Source organism: Aotus nancymaae, unplaced genomic scaffold (assembly GCF_030222135.1).
Source record: "Aotus nancymaae isolate 86718 unplaced genomic scaffold, 86718_ANA_hifiasm-v0.15.2.pri h1tg000014l, whole genome shotgun sequence".
Taxonomy (NCBI): Eukaryota; Metazoa; Chordata; class Mammalia; order Primates; family Aotidae; genus Aotus; species Aotus nancymaae.
Genome location: NW_026988425.1, coordinates 75,664,375 through 75,690,680, shown reverse-complemented (window position 1 = coordinate 75,690,680; position 26,306 = coordinate 75,664,375). Strand labels below are relative to the sequence as shown.

Below are 26,306 nucleotides of genomic sequence, written 5' to 3'. Positions count from 1 at the left end.
TTATTTACCTGCAGAACCAAGAGCCTTAGAGGGATTGAGACCCTCATTTAGAAAGTTTAGCTGCTTGTGAGATTGTGACATGAGAGTTTTAAAATAAATGCCTTTGAAAGAAAACAGAAAAATTAACAGATGAACGATAAAATTTAAATTGAATTTTATTCAAACAGAGGAGAGGAAAATAAAAAAAGGGAGAAAAACAGCAGCTAAATGAGAGGATATGTAGTTATACGAAAGGGAGAAACTGAGTTTAATGTAGGCTGGAGAGTGTTTTTGAGCAGATAAGAAAGGGAGTTGGGAGTCAGGAACAGCAATGGTGGATGGTCAGTTAATGAAGGAACCATAAAATGCTTGTTCTAATGCATTTTTAAGGTATCCATTTCCAGTAATCAAGTACAGAGAAAACCACTTTAGGTTAGTTCACAGAACACTTGCAGATAAAGTCTACCTTCCTAAAAAGCGTTTATTAGAAGCTGTCAGATCAGCAGTGAAAATGTTAAATTCAGACAATAGCTATCAATGGATGCATGAATAGTTCTTTTGTTATTATATCATTTTCCCTCACAAAATCATCGAAATGAATACAAAATGTAACTACCTATTTTGGGGGTTTCTTGCCTTATAGGTAAATTTGTGAAGCCTTTATGAATTTAGATGTCAGCTATTTAGTTTCATTTTTATTAAAAATGGATTCTATAAATAATACTGAGTGCAAGAAGGACAGAGACATGAAAAGGTAAGGGTTGCTTGCTCTTCTGGGCAAATCTATCACCAGACTCCTTGTTTGGCTTTCCTTTCCAATTCCCAGACACCCAGCAAGGGCCCTATGACCTCTGATTTTCTGGCAGCTCATAGCTTCCCAAGGAAGCGTCAGTTAGAACCGCAGTGCTCAATTCTTGTCATGTCTTTGTGACATAACTTAGCTTACTGTTCACACTACTGAACTACCTGGCCAACATTGCTTCTGGGATACCTTGTAACTGCCTCCTTCATTCCAATGATTCACAATGACAAACGCAGGCATTAATGCCACGTACCCACCCAAATCCAGCCCCAGTACCTTCCGTATTTTCACATGATCCGAGGCAGACAGTCGCATCCTCAGCTCACTCTCCAACTCTCCAGATTTCCGATAATCTCTTAATTGGATCTTTTATGGATTCTTATCCCTACCTTTTAATTATGTGTTCTTTTACACCATTTATACCACCACTCCTTGATATTACAGTTCATTACACAGTGGTTTCAGGCCCAAAGCTCAATGCAACCCCCTCCCATACACTCCATTCTTTTCATTTCTAGAATATAAGCTCAACAGAAACAGGACACTTGTCTGTGCTATTCACTGCCACATCTAGTGTCCAGAAGAGAGATTGGCACAAAAACTTGACAAATATTTGCTGAAAGAATGAATTTATCCTTTAGTTTTTCACATGGCCCAGTTCTGTATTTTGTGCATAACCAATCCTTAATAAACATTTGTTGAATCAAACTTGCCCAATAAAGAGCTGCTTGGCTCAAAAACACAAGGTTCTGTATTTTACAAATCTGAGTTACAGGCCATTCAGAAAAACTTTTCTAACGTAGTTTCTTAACCGCATAATAAAGACATCTCCTATTGAGAGGGGATTTTTTTCTTTCATGAACTTCCATAATGAGGCCAGAGCCCCATCTGATGCCAGGGCCAAAAATTATACATTTTAAACTTAAAAAATCTTCAGAAATGTAATCTCCTTGTGTCTTAGAGATGAGGATGATAAGGTCAAGAAAGCCATGATGCATTTTAAGTGTTTCTGTGCCTTCCATTTTAGTGTTTTGCAACAATCTGTTTAGAGTATAGACAATGAAAAGAATGTGAGGAGAAAACATGGCATAAAATTATAGGATCTGGACATGTTTATACCAAATCTATAGATCTCTGTCTATTTAAGTCAAGAAATATAAAACCACATCTTCAATTTCTCCATATGACATATAAAGGAGGAACCCAAGATTATAGGCTTATTATGTTCTGTTCTAACCAACTGAATCAATTTCACACAGCAATGATTAAAAAGATCCACTGCCTTACAAAAATATAAACAAACATTTTCTAAATATTATTAACTTCATAAACTTGTTATTATTACTTAGGAAAAATCTTCCCTACATCTCTCTCATCACCAGTGAGTTAATAGCCAAAAGAAGAGAAAGTTTCTTCTCTTTCACTATATATATATATATATATATATATATATACACACAGACACACATATACACACACATACATTTGCATACTGATTTTGGTTAGTCATTTGTGGTTTATTCAGGTGAGATAATATTATTTTAAGATTTTGGTATTTCACGTACAAAATCACTTTGGAAAGATGCAAAGTAAATCTAGGATAGTACTAAGTTCAGTATTATACTGAAGTTCCAGTGTGACTGAGTAGAATTTTTTAGTTTATAATTATGTATTTAAATTTCATATATTTAAACATTTTTTTCCCTTTTACATGTAAATCACCAAAGAAATTAAAATGCAGGAAATTTCTATTCAAAATATTTTGCTATCCCACTGACTCAGTCAAATCCTTTTCCTGATATAACTAATAGTGTATGTATATAATTTTTTTCTTATTCTCTCTCTACTGTCAAACCTGGCAGGGTGCAGTGGCTCACACCTGTAATCCCAGCACTTTGGGAGGCCAAGGTGGGTGGATCACTTGAGGTTAGGAGTTTGAGACCAGCCTGGCCAACATGTTGAAACCCCATCTCCACTAAGAGTACAAAAAATTAGCTGGGTGTGGTGGCAGGAATCTGTAAGACCTACCTGGCTGTCTTGAGGCACAAGAACCTGGGAGGCGGAGGTTGCAGTGAGCTGTGATTACACCACTGCACATTAGCCTGGGTGATGGAGTGAGACTCTGTCTCTAAAACAAAACGAAACAAATACCTATGTGCATGTAATATATACATATTATTTATCATTAATCACAAAGAGTACTTGAGCTTTCTGAATAATTATTTCTTTGTATCAAGTCATCCAGCTACATTTCAATCTTTCAATCCTTTCAAAATGGTTTAGTATTTTAAAAAACTTTTGAGTACCTACCTTGTGATAAACATGCATTCATTCATTCAACAAACACTAATTAAGCTTCTGTGAATCTTGTTCTCAGTACTGGGGATAGAGAGGTAAAGCAGATGGGCATGTTTCTGCTATGAGGGGCTAATACTCCATCGGGAGAGGAGACATGAAAAAGTAATTTCAGAGAGTGATATGCATAATAAAAAAAACATTTTAATAAGACAGAGAGCGACTGGGAGGGTGGACAACCCTAAAAAGCATATTTCAGGGAAAGTACCCCTGAGGAGATGGCATTTGGTTCCAAATCTGAAAGATAAAAAAACCAACCCTGTGAAGATGAGCATTCTAGGCAGAGGGATTAGCAGTACAATGGTTCTGAGCTCTGGCCTACTGGATGGGGAAGGGGAGTAAAGAGAGAGGAGCAAAAATTCAGGTTGGAGAGTAAGTAGTGGTGGGATCGTATCAGACACTGTAGGCCATGGTACAGGTGCAGACTTTTTTCAAAGGGCAATGGTTTATTATTGGTAGGTTTTAATACAGGTAGGAAAATAGTCTTATCTGAGACTTAAAAATTTAGTTTGGCTTCATTGTAGGAGAACAGAAAATTAAGCAGGGAGACCAGTGAAGAAGCAGTGTAGCTGTATAGCTGTGGCAGAGAGACAGAGAAGGAGAGTCAATTTGTATTTTGGAGGTAAAAATAACAGGATGTGCAAGGAGAAAAGAGACACCAAGGAGGATTCCTGGGTTTTTAGCCTGAAGCAACTGCATACGTGGAAGTGAAATTTCCCAAATGGGTAAGACTGGGGAAGAAATGATGACAAGGATAATCAAATTTCTGCTTTGGATGTGCTAAGACATCTAAAGAAATGTATAACTAGATAACTGTGGTAATCTGTATTTAAAAACAGATGCCAAGATGTATCAAGATTCGATACAAATATATATTTTTTTGAGACGGGAGTCTCACTCTGTCGCCCAGGCTGGAGTGCAATGGCATGATCTCGGCTCACTGCAACCTTCACCTCCCAAGTTCAAGTGATTCTCCTGCCTCAGTCTCCGGAGTAGCTGGGATTACAGGTGCATGTCACCGTGCCTGGCTAATTTCTGTATTTTTAGTAGAGACGGGGTTTCACCATTTTGACCAGGCTGGTCTCAAACTTCTGACCTTGTAATCCACCCACCTCGGCCTCTCAAAGTGCTGGGATTACAGGCGTGAGCCACCGTGCCTGGCCACAAATAATTTTTAAGAAAGCTTAAGAAACTCCTTTTGTGACAAGTTAATGATAAATTATATATGCACGCATGTATATCCATATATAGGTATGTATACATAAAATTTGACTACAAAGAAAACTATGCTAATTTTGGAGATATCAGCATACAGATGGCATTTGAAAACCACAAATGACCTAGAATAACCTAGGGTGACAATGTAGGTAATGAGAAGAAGATTGAAAATTGAACCCAGGGCACTCAAACATTTAACTGTTGGGCAAAGGAGAAGGAATCAGCTAAAAAGTCTAAAAAATGAGTAACTGGAAAGAAAGAGGAATATAAAGAGCATAGGCTATTGCAAAAGTCAAGTGAAAAAAACGTTTACTGAGGAGAAATGGTCAATTATATCAAATGTGCTCAGAGACTTAGTAACATGAAGACTAAGAATGGGCCAACCATTGGATTTAGCAACATGGTGGTCACAGTTAACTCTGATGTTGTTAACTTTGAGTAACATGGAAGGAACGGATATTAAATGGGTAAGAAGTGAAGACAGAATGAATGGTTAACAAACAGAAACGGTGACAATAAAGATAATAGTGTCAGATGTTATTGGAGATAAACAGCTATGACAAGGTCCTTTTCTTCAAGAAGGGCCCTTTTATAGGTAAGAAAAATCTTTTATCAATAATCCCTGAAAAATATGCTTTTCTTTTGCCATAAAAGGGGGCTACATTTACATTAATAAGCAGTTTCTAAAAACCCGTTACTATGATAAAAGTTAACCTAAACACATTTTATTAAGAACATAAAACCTTCAATGTATCAAAAATTTTATTATCAGATTTTCAGATTGTTTATGTACAAACTAAAATTATATTTTACATATCATCACACAAATTAAAACGCTCAAACATCAATGTTCAGAATATGTTTGAATACGACTATTCAAAAAAAGCTGAAGACATTTTAAAATGATATTTTATTTGTCCTATTTTCAAAATTTTCCTAGACAGGATGTTAGACAGCTATTACATATACTGTGTGTGAATCAATATGATAAATGTGTCCCTAGCAACAAAAAGTCTGAAATTTTATGTAATTATAGGCATGCTGAATGAATAGTTTAGAATAATGTGGCAGTGTCATCAACAAATGGTATCTTCATGTGCATGTGTAATCCATTTTGCATAATGGTTTCAACTCAGTGTGTAAGTAATTAAATTGTAAGGTACAGTAATAGCTGCCGTTGACTTGAAATTTTGCTTTTTCATTTTTAAGAAATGAATAGAAAACATAGTCTAGAAAACATCAAAGTGTTTTTTGAGACTGTTAAATCTCATCAAAGAGGTCTTCTGGGCTGCTGTTTCTCAGAGTTTCTAAAGACATGTTTTCAGCTGAGATGTGTTCCTTTTTCAACGTCTCAGGTAGTGAAGAATCAGGCCTAGAGTTAAAAAGAAAATCAAAATAGTTTTATTTTTAAAAACTTCTGTTATAGAGTATAAGAAAATGAAGAGACACATAAGTGAAATGACAGTTAAATCCTGTTTCAGAATTGGTTTAGAGATTTGTTTCTCTATGCTATTAACTATAAGGAAAGAGATGAAGAGACTAATTTTTCTAACTGCTTTAGAATTAATCCATCTTTATTCTGACCTAAGGACAATTCAAGAACCTATAACAATACTCATAATCAAGGTCAAGAAATAAAATATTCTATCCTCTGTGCTATAATCGCTTTTATGCCAGGATACTGAAGGTTTTCCAATTTATTCCTTTAACGATTTCATCACAATTTACATTTTACTCTGGCTTTCTTAAATTCTACTGATTAACATGCATTTTAATCTCTTAGCAGTAGAAAGTTTTGGTCAGATGAATTACCCTTAGTGGGTATGATGATTGTGTGCATATATGAAATATTATGATTTTTCACATTTATAGCAGTTGCTGATGAAATGTTGGTCCATATCATTTATTGAATCCACATATCTTCATTTAGTAAACTACATTTTATTCAGGTTCAGTATTGTAGTCACTACCTCAATGGATTGACTGCTGTTATTTATGTAGATATTTTCTTTGAATCCTAAGATAACAGGCTGACTGTCATGGTCACTATTAATTGGTCTAGGAAGAGTGTGCTGGAGAGTAACAGTTCAGTCAGAAGTAAAGCTTTGGAATGTATGTTAATATCCTTGTAGAAACCTTGTCAGTGGTTCTCTATGGAACCGAAATAAAATATGCTTAATATTAACAATTAGAGGAGATTATGATTATGATTAGGGGAGATTATGATTAGGTTCAGTTAACCCAGTAATACTAGGTAATACCTCTCTATTTCCAACTTCGAAGGCCAGGGTGGAGTCACAGCAGTTTGGTATAGTTGAGAAAGCATGGGACTTGAAGTCAGGAAACATAAGTTTGAACCCAGGTCTATTTTATATTAGCTATGTAACTTTAGGCAAGTCATTTAAAGTAACTTGACTTCTATTTTCTCCACTGTAAAACTGAGATATTAGTATTTGCCTAGAAGTGGTGTAAAGATTAAATTAGTTGATGTAAATGAAAATGTTTGTAAATTCCTACAAAATATTTGGAAACATTACTACCTGCTAATACTGCATAAACTACATAAGAGTTTTTGCTAACAGCAGAGAAGAATAACCAATGAAAACCCCCAAATATCAAGTGTGTTTAGATGATGAGTATTTTTTAAAGCCTGTATCCTTACCTAGTTGCACAGATGATTAGAAATGAATCCATTACAGAGTCTTTCTTGGCATCTCGATTACAGACAATTAACTATGGTTGGCTGCCACTAGACCTGGGACATGTTCTGTCTCATTCTGAGCAAGTGAATTTCAGACAATATTATCATCACAGGCATGCCAAGGTGCTAGGCATTAATGCATCCAAGATGACAAATACTACCCTCTGGGATTTGCAATGTTAAAATTAACAATAAATACAGACATAACTACTGTAACATATAATTAAATATCTAAAAATATATTCAAAAGAAGGAGAAAATGATACAGTATGGGATACAAGTATAATTATTACATGTATAAGTTTTCATTGTCAACTCAAAACACATTAAACATTTTTCTCTGGCCCTAAATGTCTTAGTGTTGCTTATACTCCTCCTAGGCAAAAGAGATAACTGAGTTATCTCAATTAAAAGTAAGAAATGGAAAAACAAGCAAGGCGGAAAGGACTCCCAATACAATAAATGGTACATGGAAAACTGGCTAGCCATTTGCAGAAGATTGAAACCGAATCTTTATGTATTAGTCCATTCTTGTATTGCCACAAAGAATGACCTGAAACTGGGTAATTTATAAAGAAAAGAGGTATAATTGACTCACAGTTCCACAGGCTGTACAGGAAACATGATTGAGAAGCCTCATGGTGGAAGCTGAAAGGGAAGCAGGCCTGTCTTACACGGCCGGAAAGGAGGAAGAGAGGGAGGGAGAAGATGCCACACACTTTGAAACAACCAGATCTCATGAGAACTCACTCACTATCACAAGAACAGCAAGAGAGAAATCTGTCCCCATTATCCAATCACCTCCCACCCACCCCCTTCTCCAAGATTGAGGATTACAATTCAACATGACATTTTGGTAGGGACACAATCCAAACCACATCACCCTATCTTTTACCATATATAAAAATTAACTCAAGATTGGTTAAACATTTAAACATAAGACTTCAAACTATAAAAAACCTAGAAGAAAACCTAGGAAATACCCTTCTCAACACTGGCCTTAGCAAAGAACTTTTGGCTAAGTCCCCAAAAGCAATTGCAACAAAAACAAAAATTGACAAGAGGGGCCTAATTTAACTGAAGAGTTTCTGCAAAGCAAAAGAAACTATCAACAAAATAAACAGTTGGCCTACAGAATGGGAGAAAATATTGTTGAACTATGCATCTGTCAAAGGTCTAGTATCCAGAATCTATAAGGAACTTAAATCAATAAGCAAAAAGCAAAATTGCCTCATTAAAAAATGGGCAAAGGACACGAACAGACACTTCTCAAAAGAAGACATACAAGCAGCCAACAAACATATGAACAAAATGCTGCACATCACTAGTCATCAAAGAAATGCAAATGCAAACCACAATAAGATACCATCTAACATCAATCAGAATGCCTATTAAAAAGTCAAATAATAATATATGTTGGTGAGGCTGCGGAGAAAAGGGGACACTTATACTCTGTTGGAAGGAATGTAAATTACTTCAGCCACAGTGGAAAGTAGAGTTTGGAGATTTGTTAAAGAACTTAAAACCTAACTACCATTCAATCCAGCAATCCTGTTACAGGGAATATACCTCCTCAAAAATCCCAAAGTGTTCTACCAAAAAGACACATGCACTGGCATGTTCATTGCAGCACTATTCACAACAGCAAAGGCATGGAATCAACCTAGGTGCCCATCATTAGTGGACTGAGTAAAGAAAATATAGTATGTATACAAATGTTGTATATGTATATGTATATACATATACATAATACTACACAGCCATCAAAAAGAATGAGATAATGTCCTTTGCAGCAACACGGATGCAGCTGGAGGCCATAATCCAGAGCAAATTAATGCAGGAACAGAAACCAAATACCTGTGTTCTCTCTTATAAGTGAGAGCTAAACATTTGGCTATACATGGACATAAAGATGGAAACAATAGACACTAGGGATTACCACATGGACAAGGGAAGGAGGGATCATAGGCTGAAATACTCTGTGCTCAATACCTGGGTGATGAGATCCCTATCCTAAACCTCAGTGTCACTCAATATATCCCTGTAACAAACCTGTATATGTACCCCCTGTATCTAAAATAAAAGCTGAAATCATATTTAAAAAGTCAGACATGGAAAGATATCTGTAATTGTGTCCATCATTTAGATACTGTGCATCAGAACACAGAGATCTACCAATTTTGTTTGAAAAAAATCAGCATATGACAAAAGGACCACTCTGAAGTGACCAGACTGAAGAATAAATAAATAGATTCCTGGAGCTCCATTTACAGTTTACATTTCCTTCTGAGGTCATGAGGGGCTTAAGAAATAGATTTTGACTCCTGTTCTTACTGCCTAGTCATAACAGGTACTCAGTAAAAGCTGTCCAGAATGGAGATCATTGAGATTTCATATCCATGGTAAGTCAATAGAGTAAATTTAGAACTCTCTCCACAACCCTTAAAAATGTTTTATTTTTATAGATAATAAATCTTTATTGTTAGACTTTTTGTAAATTCTGAAAAGCATAAAAAGGAACACAAAAACATTGACGTGGTTGGGCTCTGTGTCCCTACCCGAGTCTGATATTGAACTATAATCCTCAATGTTGGAGAAGGGGCCTTTTGGGAGGTGACTGGATCATGGGCGTGGACTTCCCCCTTGCTATTCTTGTGATGGTGTGTGTGGTACCAGAGAAGTGGGGTATTGCTATAAAGGTATCTGAAAATGTGGAAGTAACTTTGGAACTGGGTAATGAACAGGGGTTGGAACCGTTTGGAGGGCTCAGAAGAAGACAGGAAGATGAGGGAAAGTTTGGAACTTCTTAGAGACTAGTTAAACTGTTGTGACCAAAATGCTGATGGTGATATGGACAATTGGGAACTGGAGTAAAGGTCACTCTTGCTATGCTTTAGCAAAGAGACTGGTGGCATAGTGCCCCCTGCTCTAGGGATCTGTTGAATTTTGAACTTGAGAGAGATGATTTAGGGTATCTGGTGGAAGAAATTTCGAAGCAGCAAAGCATTCAATGTGTGGCCAGGCTGCTTCTAAAAGCCTACTCTCATCTGCATGAACAAAGAAATGACCTGAAATTGGAACTTATATTTAAAAGGGAAGCAGAACATAAAAGTATGGAAAATTTGCACAAGTAAAGAGGAGCCAAATATTAATAACCAAGACAATGCCTCCAAGGCATTGCAGAGTTCTTCATGGCAGCCCCTCCCATCACAGGCCTGGAAGCCCAGGAAGGTATAACGGTTTTGTGGGCCAGGTCAAGGGCCCCGCTACTCTGTGCAGCCTTGGGACTTGGCGCCCTGCATCGTGGCTGCTCCTGTTCCAGCTGTGGCTAAAAGGGATGAAAATGCAGCTTGGGCTGTTGCTTCAGAGGGTGCAAGTCCCAAGCCTTAATGGCTTCAATGTGGTGTTAAGCCTGCAGATGTGCAGAGTGCAAGGAGGCTTGGGAGCCTCCACCTAGATTTCAGGGGATATATGGAAATGCCTGGATATCCAGGAAGAAGTCTGCTGCAGGTGTAGAGCCCTCATGGAGAACCTCTACTAAGGCAGACTGGATGGAAAATGTGGGGTTGGAATCCCCTCAGAGACAGTGCCTAATGAAACTGTGAGAAAAGAGCCATTGTCCTCCAGACGCCAGAATGGTAGATCCATCAACAGCTTGTGCTGTGCATCTGGAAAAGCTGCAGGCACGCAACACCAGCCTGTGAAAGCAGCCATGGGGACTGTAGCCTGCAGAGCCACAGGGGTAGAGTTTCCCTAGGTCTTGGGAGTCCACCCCTTGGATCACTGCACCCTGGATGTGAGACATGGAGTTAAAGGAGATTATTTTGGAGCTTTTAGATTTAATGACTGCCATGTTAGGTTTCAGACTTGCATGGGGCCTGTAGCTCCATTGTTTTGGCCAATTTCTCCCATTTAGAATAGGAGCACTTACCCAATGCTTGTACCCTTATTAACAACTCAGAGAACCTGTATATAAAGTTTTAATAGAAAGTGAGAGAAACAAGTAATTGGAAACTTGGGTGTTCTGAATGAAATTATAGCCATTAGTTATGGCTCTGTTTAAATTCTAAACCTTCCACAAAGACTTAAATTTTTTTTTTTATATTCCTATTTCATTTTATTTCCTCTGGTCATTTAGAGTACCTAATATCTGTACCTTATATTTCAATATATAGTTTTATTTATTTAATCAATACTGAACATATTGATTATATACAATGAAGAGCTCACTATGTTAGGAAAATAGAACAAATATAATTTAAGTGTTACTCCTGCCCTCAGAAAGCTTTCAGTTAAACTTTTTACTTTACCTAATTTTTTCAAATGTGTCTTTTCATCTTAAAAATGTTATAAATAGCTTGAAGGTAATGACTATATGACATAATTTTTTCACAAAGAGTGACTTATCTCTTTAGGCTTCTCTATAAATATTATATCAATATTTAACATTCAGTGTATTTCAGATAGTTTTCTGTGGACGACGTGGTTCAACAGGAGATGTTTTGAATCTAGATATTCTGAATCTCAATAGAAATTTTGGTCAGGTAGTTTGTATGTGTGTGTCTGTGTGTGTTTTAACGCAGTATGAAACTGGACCTCAGTTTCTGCATTTGTGGAAGGCTGAGGTTATTATAAATGGTCTTAGAACTCTTTCAGTTCCTGCATCTGAATTTGCTATGCTTGAATAGCTGAGCATAGACGACTTTGCAAAATACAGATTCTCAATAAATATTTGTGGAATAAATGATTAATGTCAATTAAAGAGGAAAGATTAATGATAGAATAAGAATCTAAAGTTACAGGCTAAAGCCTAAGTCTTTTTTCAAATAAAGAGAATATAATAAAGCATCTCCAGATGATACCCTCACTAAAAGGTGGTGTATATTCTCAATAATATAGTTGCTGAGATTCCTATGTTCTATTAGTTTATTTTCATACTGTGTTAAAACACAGACACACACATACACAAACTACAACTTGATCAAAATTACACTACATATCTAATTAACAATGAATGCCATAGATCAAAAGCTACATTTACTTAAAAAAAGCCTCATCCAGGAAAAGTTTCTCTAAAAATGTTAGAGTAAATGATTGACTTCCCTTTTAACTTTCTAGGAGTTGAATTAGTAAGATATTTAAAATGATATGTATCTCATTTTGTAAAGACATTTTCTCAGCAACATTTAAGATGAGTATCACTATGGCTGGAATAGCAATCCTTTCCTAGTCAAACGAGAAGCATTAGTATTGTTTAGAGTTACTTATATTTTATAACATATTCTGAGAATAATAGTTCTGAAATATGTCAAAGGTACCAACCAGAACAAAGAAAGAGGTCCAGGAAAATAAACAGTGATTGATGACACCATAACACTTGAAGAATCACGTTTGTTTGACTTCTGAGACAACCATGATTTTAAATTTAAAAAGTCAATTGTTATTTTAGATAAAATAACTAATTTTATGAGGCCAAACTCTATCTCTATCTATACAACACATATACAATTCAATTTTTTGTGTCAGAAGTCAAATAGGCATGATTCCAGGTAAATTAAACACTTCAGTGAGAAAGGCAAAACTTTAAAGCTTTTAGAAGAAAATAAAGGGGAATGTCTTTAGTATCTTGAAATAAGAAAGCTTGTTGAAGGCAGAAATTGAAAACCATTAAGATAAAGATTGATACATTGAATTGCATTTGAAGTAAGTATTTCTTACTTACTTAAAGAGATACCTTAAAGAGAATGAAATGACAAGTGACAAACTGTGAGGAGATACTACAACATACGCTAGTAACAAATAATTAGTATCCAAAGAACTCTTACAAAGGATTTTTTAAAAACCAAAACATATGCCAAACACTACAGAAAATTAAAAAAGGGGGAACAATGGGGGTAAATAAGCATATGATAGTAAACTCAACTTCATTAGTGACCAAGGAAATGCAAATTAAAGCCAGTGTGAAATATTTTACACCAGATTAGAAAAAATTAAAACATACAATAATATCAAAGATTTTGGAGGATGTGGAATAACTAGATAAATTATTGCTGGTAGGAGTGCAAATGTTTGATACCATTTTAAAAAACAATTTGGCAGTAACTTTCAAGGTATATGAAGGTATATGTACCTATAACCTAGGAATTCCACTCATAGGTACATTCCTTTGAGAAACATTTGCATATATGTATCAGGAGATAGGTGCACAATCATAGATGAATTGTTTACAACAGTGAAATGCAGGAACTACCCAAATGTCTCTCCACAGGAAAACAGGCAAATGAATTATTAAATTTTCACATAATGGACTAGATTATACTACTATACACATATATGAATCTTAAGCATAATGTTGAGCAAAAGAGCAAGGCTCATGCCTGTAATCCTAACACTTTGGGAGGCTGAGGCGGGAGGATCCTTTGAGCCTAGTAGTATGAGAAGTATGAGACCAGACTACTGGGCAAGACAGTGAGACTCTGTCGCTACAAAAAAAAAAAAAGTAAAAAGTAAATTAGCTGGTGTGGTGGTGCACATTTGTAGTGCCAGCTACTCAAGAGGCTGAAGCAGGAGGATCCTTTGAGCCCAGGAGTTTGAGGTTGCAGTGAGCTGTGATCATGCCACTGCATTCCAGCCTGGGTGAGAGTGAGATCCCCATCTCTTAAAAAAAAATACACATATTTAAATAAATGATTATATGTATTTAAATTTCAAAACCATACAAAACTATGCAATATTACTCTTTGAACAGTGGTGTGTGTGTGTATGTGTGTTTGTGTGTATGAGATATGTGTCAGTGTATCTGTGTATGTATGTACATAATACTTTTGGATCTGATCTGCTATTTCATGAAAGAATGGTTCTGGATCTTATTATTTCTCTTCCATGACAATATTCTCAGAATTCTAGATTTTGTAGCTTTGGCTGTTGTGAAGACCATGATATAGAAGAGGAGAAGGTTTAGTAATAGGCATAAAGACTTCAGTTTCAGATATAACAGGTGAGTCTGAACTGCCTGAAGGATATCTAAATGGAGATATATGTTGAGTAGGTTAACAAATACACAGGTATAGGGCTCAGAAGAGATGTCTGGACTAGATGCACTGGGACAGCAGTCATTGCCATAAGGCATAAGGCAAATGAGTGAGCTAAAATGATCACCCAGAGAAGAGACCATCAGAGAGACAAGATTTAGTAAGAAATAGTGGCGAATATTAACATTTTAGGAATAGACAGCTAGAGAAAGAAATGAGTCAAAGGACACTGGAAAGGAACAACTTGAAAAATGAGTAAAACCAGGGAGAAAGGCTGTCACAGAAGCCAAGGGCCAAGTTTATTTTGTGTGCCCACATCTTGCACTGTGCCCACTTGTCACCCAAATGCTGGTTCTCTATACAACTCTGACTGACAAACCTGTAAATACACTTTAGGCTAATTAGTCTCACCTACTGTAAATTATCTGGAGTTGAGAAGAATAGCCTTGAAGAATACTGCTAAGTTCATGATTTATTACAGGCAATGTTTTCGAGGAGAATGAAGTCTCAAATTCTTGGACTGCAGCAGTCACAGCAAAAAAGCCAGCAAATGGTCAATTCCTGCTTATCCACCATGGCAGGGCATTCTGAGGCAGCTGTTTTACTCATGTTGAAATAACAAAAATACGTATCTTTGTTTTATCACAAACTTCCCTGGCATCCATCCTCCTGATCACCAACCTTACCCTGGGATTAGGGAAAAGCTCAGATATGGGGAGAGGGATGAAAATGAGAGGTAAGGTAAGGACAGTGTACACACTGAGAATCCATCCTAAGCACTGGACAGGGCACACATCATTTGGTTTAAAAAAAAAAAAGCAAAATAATTTACGGTTTGTTTTTAGGACATATCAGATCAAACTTTAATTGAAATGACCTTAACAAACAGCCAAATTAAAATATCAGGTACTTTCTGCTATTAAATAACTAAGCAGCTATCAGGTTGACCTTAACAGAATTCCCATTATGAAATAAACTCAATTATGGAAACACCTCTTAAATGGAAAAGTTTTAAATAATGTGCTTAAAGATTTGACATCACCAAAGTTACCACTGTATTTTCAATTTTTAAATGTCAGCATTTTAAAAAAATCGATCTTAGAATAAGTGGGAAAAGTAGCCTACAAAATTCTAGTTGACCTTATAAAAACCAAAACCATCTCCTAAATAAATTAACAGACTGAAGTCATCCAGATTCAGTAAAACCAGTGCTGAACATTGCCTGGAATTCACTAGGCCTACACGTCATTTTGTTGGCCTGAGAAAATAAAAAGAGAAGCTGAAACTTTCTGGCATACAAAATGGCAAAGAAAAGAAATTGCATTTGTTATTTTTAATTAAATTCCTAAAGATATCTTCTTCTAATGAATATGATTTTGCTATTTAAATTCATTAAGAGCATGAAGAAATGGAAATGGGACAAAAAGAATAATAAAGAGTAAATACACTTAATGTTAAAATGAATTGACGTGCTTTACAGATATTGAAAAAGAAGGAGAATTCTAAAATTTTCCTGTAAAATACACAATATAGACTTGAAAATATGAGTATCTAGTTCTGGAGAATTCAAATTTTAAAGTCAATCACTAAGATAAATATATCCAGAATCTACAAAGACACCGGCCACTTACACAGAAATTTCATCATTTCATAGTGACTAAAGATTTTGTCACTCTTGCTGTATTTATCCAAATAAATAAATTGTTCTGATAATTCATTAATCAATAACAAAGTACACTTAAAAAATCAATACCCAAAACATCTTGCATAAATTTCAAGTTTTGAGATCATATAGGTGACATTTGCTACTGTTGATCTATGCCTATAAAAGTGAAAAACTGTCACCTTGGTGAAAAATTTTTCCTTTAAGACAGACCAGGGGATCTGTGAGCTTACTGCTGCTTGCTATGCTACAAATGAAACCTCTCTCACTAGCCTAGAAGCCTCTCCAGTTGGGGTGATTCTGCTTTATTTGACTTGGAACAATATTTAGCACATAAATATTCCACTGATCGCATGTATTAACTAAATAACAAATTATTGAATACATGAGAATGTATTAACAAGAAGGCTCAATAAAGTTAAGCAATGTACCCAAAACCACATAGCTAGTAAGCATGGGTTAGCAGGCAGTCAAGTTGGTAATGGAGCCAGGATTTCAGCCTAGGTTAAAATCCAAAATCCATATCCTTTACACTATACCATCCTAATGGGAATGGGGGGTCATCACTAAACTCTTATTTTTACTCCAGAGGATGTTTTTTCTTCTTAGGAAGGCAGTTCGGTTGTGTGCAGTGTGTCTCAAAAGGTAGCTCTGTAAGATATTCTCTAAAAAAATCTGTTGTCCAAAATGTTTAGAAAATTTTTATTTTCATCCACTAAGTCTTTCTCTTAGTCTTTTGTATACATATTATAAACTCAAATTTCTGATTTCTGTTAATTAGGAAACCCGTTTATTAGAAAAAACAAAAGCAAAGTATAGAATAGTGTGTACAGGAAACCAGAATGTGTGTGTATATATATTATACACATATGTGCATGCGTATATGTGTATGTTTTATGTGTGCATATGTGCTCACATGTCTAGAATAGCTCTGGGAGGATACACAGGTAAATGGTAACTGCTGAGAGGAATTTTGACTGAGAGAGGGATACCTTTGCTGAATATTCTCTTAAATTGTTGGGATTTTTTTTTAAAAAAACCTTATACATAGATTATATTTCTATAAGTGCTTAAAGAACAAAGAACCTTGTTTAACCTAGGTTTTTCAAATGAATTTGGTGGCAGAGGCCTCTTTTCTCACAATCTCTTCACCACTAACATCCCAAGAAACAAGTGTCTTCTGGAATAGGCTGTATTACATTCTTTGCCAAGAAAACAACATCCATTAGTCTGAAACCATAAACTTAGTAGTTCAGTGAAGGGAAACAGAAATACACAAAAAAAGAAGACAGAATTCTACTTTTGGCTTTCAAGAGAAGTGACAAACACATGGGTAGACAATAATACCAGCCATGGAGGTTAGTGATTTCTAAACTGGGACCAAGGGTGATAGTTTCACCATAGCGTGGAATGAGCTGTTTTTGTTTCCTATAGCTGATGCAACAAATTACCATAACATAATGCCTTAGAACAATGCCAGTTTATCATCTTATAGTTCTGGAGGTCAGAAGTCTGACAGATGTTACTGATCAAAAGTCAAGAAGTTGGCAGATCTGTGTTCTCTCTGGAGGTTCTAGTGGAGAGCTGTTTCTGTGTGTGTGTGTGTGTGTGTCTGTGTGTGTGTGTGTGTGTGTGTGTGTTTAGCTTGTAGAGACCACCTCCTTCCTCTGTCTTCAAAGCCAGCAATGACAGGTGGACTCCTTCTCACTACACATCATTCTGACATTGCTTGTTTAGGCTTATCTCTCCCTCTGACTTTCTTCTTCTGCGTCTCGTTTCCACTTAAGGGCCTTTGTGATTATATTGGACTTAATTGGATAATCCAGGATAATTTCACTATGTTTAAGGTCTGCTGATTTTCAACCTAATTTCCATCTGCAACCTTAATTTCCCATTGCTACATGGTCTAACATATTGTCAGCTTCCAGGAACTAAGACGTAGAGATCTCTGGGGGAAGGGGGTAGGTGGTGCACTATTCTGCCTACCACTCTAGTCTTAACTTTTTTATTAGGGCTCAATTATTATTCCAATCTGTAAATTAAACAGGTTTCAGAAAAACTGAATAGAGAAATAGGTTGATAGGTTGAGTAAGAGCAAGACATGCAAGGCCCAGAGTTAAAAGGAATCCCCCAAGCTGGATGGAAGAGGGATCTGCAAGGTCAGTGTAACATGACCTGTAGCTCAAAGAAACGGACATTGGGTCTTATCTAGAGATAACTGAACCAGAATCATTGAGACAGGCTGGCGACCACTATAATCTACCACTTACCCATCCACTACTTATTGAGGGTCTATTGTGGGTCAAAGACTGAGCTCGAGACATGGGAATTAAAATGACCAAACAATCAATCCAAGGCAGAAGTAATGCTGACCTACTGAATTCCCTTAAATACATACTTATAGTAGACCTTGTCTAGGGGATAACAAAACAGAATGCTGTGTTTCACTACAGCAATTCTAAAGAGCAAGGCTGGTTGTTAAAGAACCGTTATAGGAATGTGACCTGTGCTGTCAATCACACGGGGCCACAAGCTTTAGAAGGGCTTCATACTTGGTTTAATGCTCTGCTGAATATTTCTCTAGGCTTTTCATGAAATGGTTGACTAAGGATGATTTTGCAGCCTGAATTTTTAAAGAAGACTTATGTGTGAATGTAAAGCAAGTCTATAAAGCAAGACTGTTCAAATTCTGAGAGGCGTTCTTTCTTAAAGATGTTAAAAAGGAGTCAGCACTAGAGAAGGCAGATGGAAATAATCTATAAATTTATGTCACTTTTGATTTTGAATTAAAAATATTAAACTTTTAAATTGATGTTTTAAATATAACGAAACTGTAAAGGAAAACCAAAATGTAAAAGGAGGCAGAAGGCTTTTAAAACAAATCACTGTATTCCACAATTGGTAGCAATTTGCTGTGTAGATGAGGCAGCCCATGTCATGGGGACACAGTCTATGCTCAGAATTACTGGAGCAAGACCTATCCAACCATTTTTTTGCCCTGGAGAAGTCTTTAATATATATGATATTATGATTTCAATAAAAATTTATATGTTACTACCGAACTTTTATTTATCGCACTAAAAATATGTGAAGTAACTTCAAATGCTAGTTAAAAGTCAATCAAATCCATACAGAAAGCTGCTGACCACAGCTGTGTGTTATGTTCACATAACCATATTAACTAAACATACTATATATATTTTTTCAATGTAAAATCTTTATGATTACACAAAGTACTAATCTTTTCAGAACTTTACTCTGAACTAATGTTCATTCTGAGGAACAGAGTGTGCATAACATGGTTCCATTAGTCATTAGCTGATACAATGTGGTCTAATTTCTTTAAATGTCCTACTATAATCAATGGCTTAATGAAAATATAAAAATGAGGTTAAAAAATAAAAATTCTTCAAAATTCATACTGGAGGAAGTTTTTAGATGTCATTCAGCAATGTTAATAAATTTAATAAAATTAATGTTTTATAAAGGCATTGATTTAATTTACCAAAATGCAGGATGGACTGTAGCCTCTAATTATTATGCCTTGACCATATGAATTCAACACATAATTTACCAATTCAATCATTGTTAACTAACTGATCTTACTTTGGTATTGCAAGAAAGCTACATAACTCAGCTTCAATCGTCTGTCATCTGAACGATGTATATAACTATCACCTGTTCTCCTTGCCTTCCACTTCTTTGCCTTTTAGCCTACCTTCCACACTACTGATAGTTATCCTTTTACAAGGCAAATTGATTATTACTTTCTATTCCTACCAGGCTACAGTTGAAATTTCCTTGGCATAACAAAAAAATTATTGTACAACTTCTAGCTTCTTGACCGCCATTCCGGCTCTATCTAATGCTCTTTCCATACCAAACTTCTTTTCATCCACCAAACACACGATTCTCTCTTAACCTCCAGGCTATTCCACACAGCTCTCTCAGTTTTAGGACTCTTCTACCTTCTTTACTTAGTAGATTTCTTAGTAGACTCATCATTCAAAGCCAAGTTCATATGTCATTGTTTCTGGGAAGCTTCCCACGACTCTTCCGGGAGAGAAGGTCATTATCTTGCCAAGTTGGTATGTCATTGTTCTGTGAAGCTTCCCACGCTCTTCCAGGAGAGAAGGTCATTATCTCCTATTCACCCATAGTATATACTAAATCAAGTAAGTCTTTGTTCCAGTAATCACAGCTGTGTAATAAACCACCCCAAACTTAGTGGCATAAAATAAAGACCATTTTGTTAGGCTTGTATTATCTATGAGTCTGCAATTTGGACAAGACACAGAGTGGATGGCTTGTCTCTGCTCCATGGTGTCAGTGCCTTAGCTGGGAATACTAGAAAGCTGGGGTTGAAACAAGGCTGAGAGTCATCCAAAAGCTCTTTAACTCCTATCTGGTGGATGGGTTGGAAGGCCTCAAAGACTAGGGCTGGCTACTGGAGAGTACAGTGGTGTGGTTTCCTTGCTAGTCTCAGGTAGTCTGACACATAGAAGCTTGGGGCTCTAAGCACAAGGTTGCCTTTTCTGATGCGGCCTCCGGAAATCACGCAGCATCACTTCTCCTGCATTCTACTATTTATAAATGAGTCAAAAAGCCCATGCATATTGAAATTGCCTCTCAAAGGAAGGAGTGTCAACCATAGACTTTAACTGTGGACATCTTTGTTACTTATATTGTAAGTTACTTGAGAACAGGGACAATGATTTAGAATCGTTTCATTCAGAATTAAGAATAATTCCTTAGAATAAAGAACTGAGATTCTATTGAATAAATTTACCAAATATCCTCTTGTCAAGGGCATTTGCCTTTATTCTCTTAGAGTTGAGTGTGAAAAAGCTATAGTGAGTTTCATATACAATTTACACAGAATAAAATCCATTTTAAATCAGAAGGGCAACATTATAAACTTTTTAGAAATATCATCACATAGAAAAAGATTTAAACCTCATTTATGGCTCAGAAAAGAAATTTTAATTTCTTACAACTATTGCTGGTCAGTAGTTGGCTCACTTTCCATTATGAGGTAACCTCAATCGTTTATTGTTTCAAGTAGTTTTGGATGTCTATAAATTTAAATGCTTACAAGTTCACACTAACACCATTAGTTTAGTTATATCCTACTGTACTGGAATGATTGGGAAGAGAGAGTTGTGGTTGCATGAATGGTGTTTCAAACCTAATGGCTAAAAGTCTCACTAACAAATGCTGGTCAACTTCTCAGCACATGTACACTCACAGGCCAACTACTGAAAGACCAGTTAGCTGGGTTTTCTATTAACCTATGTTTCATTAAATTATTATTATTAAAGGTTTACAAATGTTAGTTAATTTTAATCTCTTATATATGGCTATTGAGAAACAACAGGACAAACAAGCAATCATACTTCTTTCTTGATAATTTACGTAATTCAAAGCTGACATAAAGTCTTCAGCTCTAGACATCCTTTATTCTGAAATGTGACCCCATTATCAATAGGATATTATTACTGTCAATCGCACACTCAATAACCAACCAATAAAAAGAATCACATTTCAAAAATCAGAAAGCATAAACAGAAATCAAAATGTTAAACCAAGAAATGCTAACAGTTGTTTGGAATTAGGAAAGTTGTCATATATAAATTCACATGCAGCCCCAAAAGACAACCATGGAAATTGAATAGGCTATAAACAGGCATGAAAAATATTTAGCTGGATTCAACAGTCTGATCATAATTTCCCTTAAAATATATAAACTTCCAAAACTCCCTTCAAAATGTTATTGGGCTCCTACAGATGATAAAAAAATCTTAAATCTTAATATTTTTAAATGGCTAAAGTATTATTTTATTGCCTTCTATAAAAATAAGTCCATTTGTCATATAAGAGAAAAAGAATGTTCAATATTTCCTATTTTTATCACTGAACACTTTTCTATAACAAAGAAATTTGGAAGTGACTAAAAGGAACAATTAAAAAAAAACATCCATAAGAACATTAAGTGTTCAGAAGGCAAGAATCATGGTTGTTTATGTGTAGTTTTCCACATACAGGAGATTTGCAACTTAAGAAATAGTCATTTTTTTAAAAAGCTTATTTTCAAACTTAAAATCAGGACACATTTTTCAGAAATGTTATACATAACAGAGTTTTTCAGACCATTCTATGAAGACTACTTAGTCTATGATATAGATGAGCTATTAGAGGTAGCAATCATAAAAACTTAATTAATAGTCAACTCAATTGTAAAACCCTGTTTTTCATACATTCCTTATTTCAACTAATATTTTCTCAGTGTCAGGCATTGTGCTAGCCTCTGAGATGAAAAGATAAACAACACTCCTGTCCTTGAAAATCTCACAATTTAGTTGACCAAAAATATATTTAAACAATGAATTATAACATGCTATAGTGAAGAATGTACAAAGTACTGATTTGTAGGATTAAAAATCCATTTCAAGTTCTAAATCTAATGACAGGAACACATCTTCTCTTACAGAAGGCTTTTTTTGTATTTGTAGATATGTACATAAAAATTCTCATGTTACACACAAAATACTATTCAATGTGTACTATAATTTCCCATAATCTGTAAAAAATACTTTGCTATTAATAATTATAAGTAATTCTTTTTCTAACAACAATAATTGTTGTCCTAAGCAATTTTTCTCATAATGAAAACTGAATTGATTGCTATATCAGGCCAGTGTATATTTAAGAAAAAAGTTTGTTTATATTTTAAATAAATTTTACTTTATTAAAATAATGATAGACCCTTCTAACCCAAACAAACCCAATGTAAATATCTAAAATTTAGGTAGGGTGGGTTAATAGGCCATTTCTGCATTTGCAGGTCCATTCTAGGTCTAAAATTCTGTTGTATTCTGAGGACAGAGGAGACTAGTGCAGGTTTTAGGTTTCACCCAAAGTTATAAATTTAAATTTTCTATCTTCTCTCAGCTCCTTAATTTATTTTGAATGTTGAATCATAAACAAATAATATTCCTTAGGGTGAAATGGTTACTACTTCAAATAAATATTTGGCAAAAACAAATAAATGAATTTCCCTTATCACTTCTTAAGAAGACTAGGATTTCAAACACCACAGAAATTCTAAATCCTATGTAGATCCCAGTAACAACAAAAATTATTTATTTTTTGGTATGTGAATTACTACATATACATTGCAAAAACTTTAGGAAATTCAGAAACATAGAACAAAATAAATATAATCCTCTGTGCCTTCACCTGTTGATATTTTAGTGTCTGTCTTAAATATATATACATATACTCACACATATACATAATGTACATATATACATAATCTTTTAAAAAGTAATTGTATTATAAAAGTACCATTTTTCCCTTAATAATTCGTTGGTGAATATCTTTCTTTGTCAATAATTACAGGTCTACATAATATTTGATCATTTTAATAACCTCATAGTATCTGTTACATTGAGGCACCTTAAAAATATAACTAATTATTGATTCATAGTCTGAAATCAAAAACAAGGTAAATGCCCATTGTAAACCACATTTCAATGAACATCCTTGAATATACTCCTTCTAGGTAATGTTCTTAAGGTAAATGGTCTATGTAATTCTAACTGATAATAATTGACTATAACACTATAGTCACTGAAAGTTTTTATTCCTAGGAATGTCAGAAGGAGAAGTAGGTCTTACAACCAAGAGAGTAGTCTATATGCTTTTTCATTACCTGGAAATTAAATTTTTTAAAAATGAAAGTTCTATTTGATATGATGTGACTTTTTACTATAGAAAAATTAAAGTACAACATAGATACAAAGACATTAATGGGGCCGGGCGCGGTGGCTCACGCCTATAATCCCAGCACTTTTGGAGGCCGAGGTGGGTGGATCACGAGGTCAAGAGATTGAGACCATCCTGGTCAACATGGTGAAACCCCGTCTCCACTAAAAATACAAAAATTAGCTGGGCATGGTGGTGCGCACCTGTAGTCCCAGCTACTCGGGAGGCTGAGGCAGGAGAATTGCCTGAACCCAGGAGGCGGAGGTTGCAGTGAGCTGAGATCGCGCCATTGCACTCCAGCCTGGGTAACAAGAGCGAAACTCCGTCTCAAAAAAAAAAAAAAAAAAAAAAAAAGACATTAATGGAAACAACCCTCACAGTGGTTGTTCCTATAAATATAAACCTGGGGAAAAAAAAAGGTTTAAATCTTGGAGGAATAAAGAGAGTATTTAGTAAAAGATTTGCATATTACCAAAACAGAAAGTGATTATAAATTCTTTAAGTTTCTCTTTAGAGATCACTGCCCCCGTGCCCGTCCTTGCCAGTGATAAAAAGTTTTGATACTATGCTGAGAGGTGAACTTCATAATTATATACCGAGTGCTATTTTTGTTAATTCTTCTTGAGGAATTTAGAGGATGTCACATGACCTTTACAGATGATAAGTATTTTGTGTCTGCTTATGCAAGTGTATAGGGCAAACTCTTTCTTACACATAAAATAAATGGTTATTATTAACTTGAAAATCAGGCAAACAGGTGTTTTTCACAGGATTCAGAGCCCACAGTACTTAAAAGTCTAGCATGCAGAAGACAAATGAAAGGACTAAGAAAGAAAGGTAACTCACACATTGAAAGTATTATATTCATTATATTGATATTTTGAGTATACGTGACTATACTTTGATGTCACTCTGCCACACATGTAATTGAAAAGACTAACTTAAGAGGGAAAAAGATGACTTAAGAAGTGTATCTTGACTTTTCTCTGTGCAAATAAGAATTCCAATAGAAGTTTTAGATCTTCACACATAGCCTGGAGTTTCTCTCTAAGTACTTTTTTTTTAAGTTCGATATTCAAAATTCTGTTGAAAGCCTATTCAAAATGGCTAATTTGTCCTAAGACTAACAGCCATCCAAAAGTAGTAAATGTTCGCCTTATGCCAAGCGCTGTGTTTAAGCTTCTTATGCATGTAATTGTCACAGTAACATAGTCTTTATTTTCCAGATGAGAAAACAAACTCTTAGATAGCATACTGATTTACTGAGGTCTCATAACTTATTGGCTGAGGAAGGACTTGAACCCATGCCTACCTGCCTCCTCCATGCTCCTCACCAATGCCTCTCCTTCTTTTCCCCTTCATTATATGTGTCCAAATTCTATCTATCCTCGAAGGCTGAGCTAAAATGCTACTTCCCTCATGAAACTTGCCTTGAAGTCTATCACTTTAAAATCACATATATCACACATCCCTAGAGAATTATTCTAACATAAATTAATTCTGCTGAAAACAACATAGTTTTTGGTATTACCTGTCTAATTATGAGTGAAATAAGAAGCCAGTCCATCTACAGCAAATATCTCTTAAAGTGGAAAAGGTGTTTACAGTCAGATTATAAACTCCATTTTTCCTGAAAGTCATTAACATCACATCTTGACTGACAAATACTTAGCAAGCACTCAAAAGTGAATTATGCTTTACTGGACACTGTCTGTATAATATTAAATTGACATGGTCACTGCCTTCTTTGAGCTTACAATCTAAAACAGATGCTATGCTATAAACAAACATAAAAAGAGATAAAGGTGCCTACATACATATGTCCAATGATTGTAAGACACTGCATGAAATATTTATATTATTTTCCAGACACAGTGTAAGTGGTCCGTCGTCTCTCTCTGTCTCTCTCTCTCTCTGTGTGTGTGTATAGAAGACTGAAATGTTCATATTCAAGAAGAGTTAAGGTTATGATTTTTCAATTGTAAGTTTTGTCTTTATAAGAAGGCAACAGCTCACATCTGTGCAACTGGGACTTTATTAGAAGAATACAGATGTCAGTCACCACCGAATAACCACTGGACACATGTGAACCAGATGCTTCCATGTAAAATAACCCAGGGTGTTTCACAGATGAATCACAGAAAACGTAATTACACATCAGTCCTAGGTTTATTAGTAACAGGTTCACTCCACTTATGTTGAAGCCATATGGTACTATCTATCCTGAAGTAGTGGAAAATACAAAAATTAGTATTTGGAGATGTTCAAATATCAACTCTCCTAATGCTGCTTTGCTCTATTATCCTTGTAATGAAGTGATGATTATAAATTTTCAGTCAATTATCTTTGGGACAGATATCTATTTCTGTTTCTTACTAGGAAAAGTTGTGCCAATAAAGTTTACATTCTATAATTTTCTCTTCAAAGAATTTTATTTCAACAGAAAATAAAATGTTTAGTGACCACACAACTCTTATCTATCTAATCAATGACTGTAGGGTAAACATTCATTTACAATATCTCAGAATGTGAGCTCAATAATGAACTACTATGAAAGTTTTATTTTGCATATAGTTTAAATGTTTGCACTGACTCCATATATATGGATTTTCTCTTTGCATAGTATAAACTCCTGGGTCATACTGTTGTGAATGTTTAATGTCTTTTACAAAATGATGCCAAATTGTTTTTCAAAGTGTCTGAACTAATTTCCTCTCCCTTTAGCAGTACATACGAGTTCTTGTTGATCAAGTCCTACCCAATACCATATATGTGGACTCAATGCAAATA

The 26,306-nt window shown here is 35.3% G+C and overlaps 1 protein-coding gene across 5 annotated transcripts in view; it reads right to left on the bottom strand.

Moving 5' to 3' along the window:
- Window positions 1-5,063: 5,063 nt before the first annotated feature.
- XRCC4 (X-ray repair cross complementing 4) overlaps window positions 5,064-26,306 on the bottom strand; it is a 273,654-nt gene continuing 252,411 nt past the window's right edge. For all 5 annotated transcript variants that reach the window (XM_012477569.2, XM_064376101.1, XM_012477571.3 and 2 more), the window contains exon 8: window positions 5,064-5,726. In XM_012477569.2, the coding sequence (XP_012332992.2) occupies window positions 5,615-5,726 (112 nt within the window). In that variant the 3' untranslated portion in view covers window positions 5,064-5,614. The remainder of the gene's footprint in view (window positions 5,727-26,306) is intronic.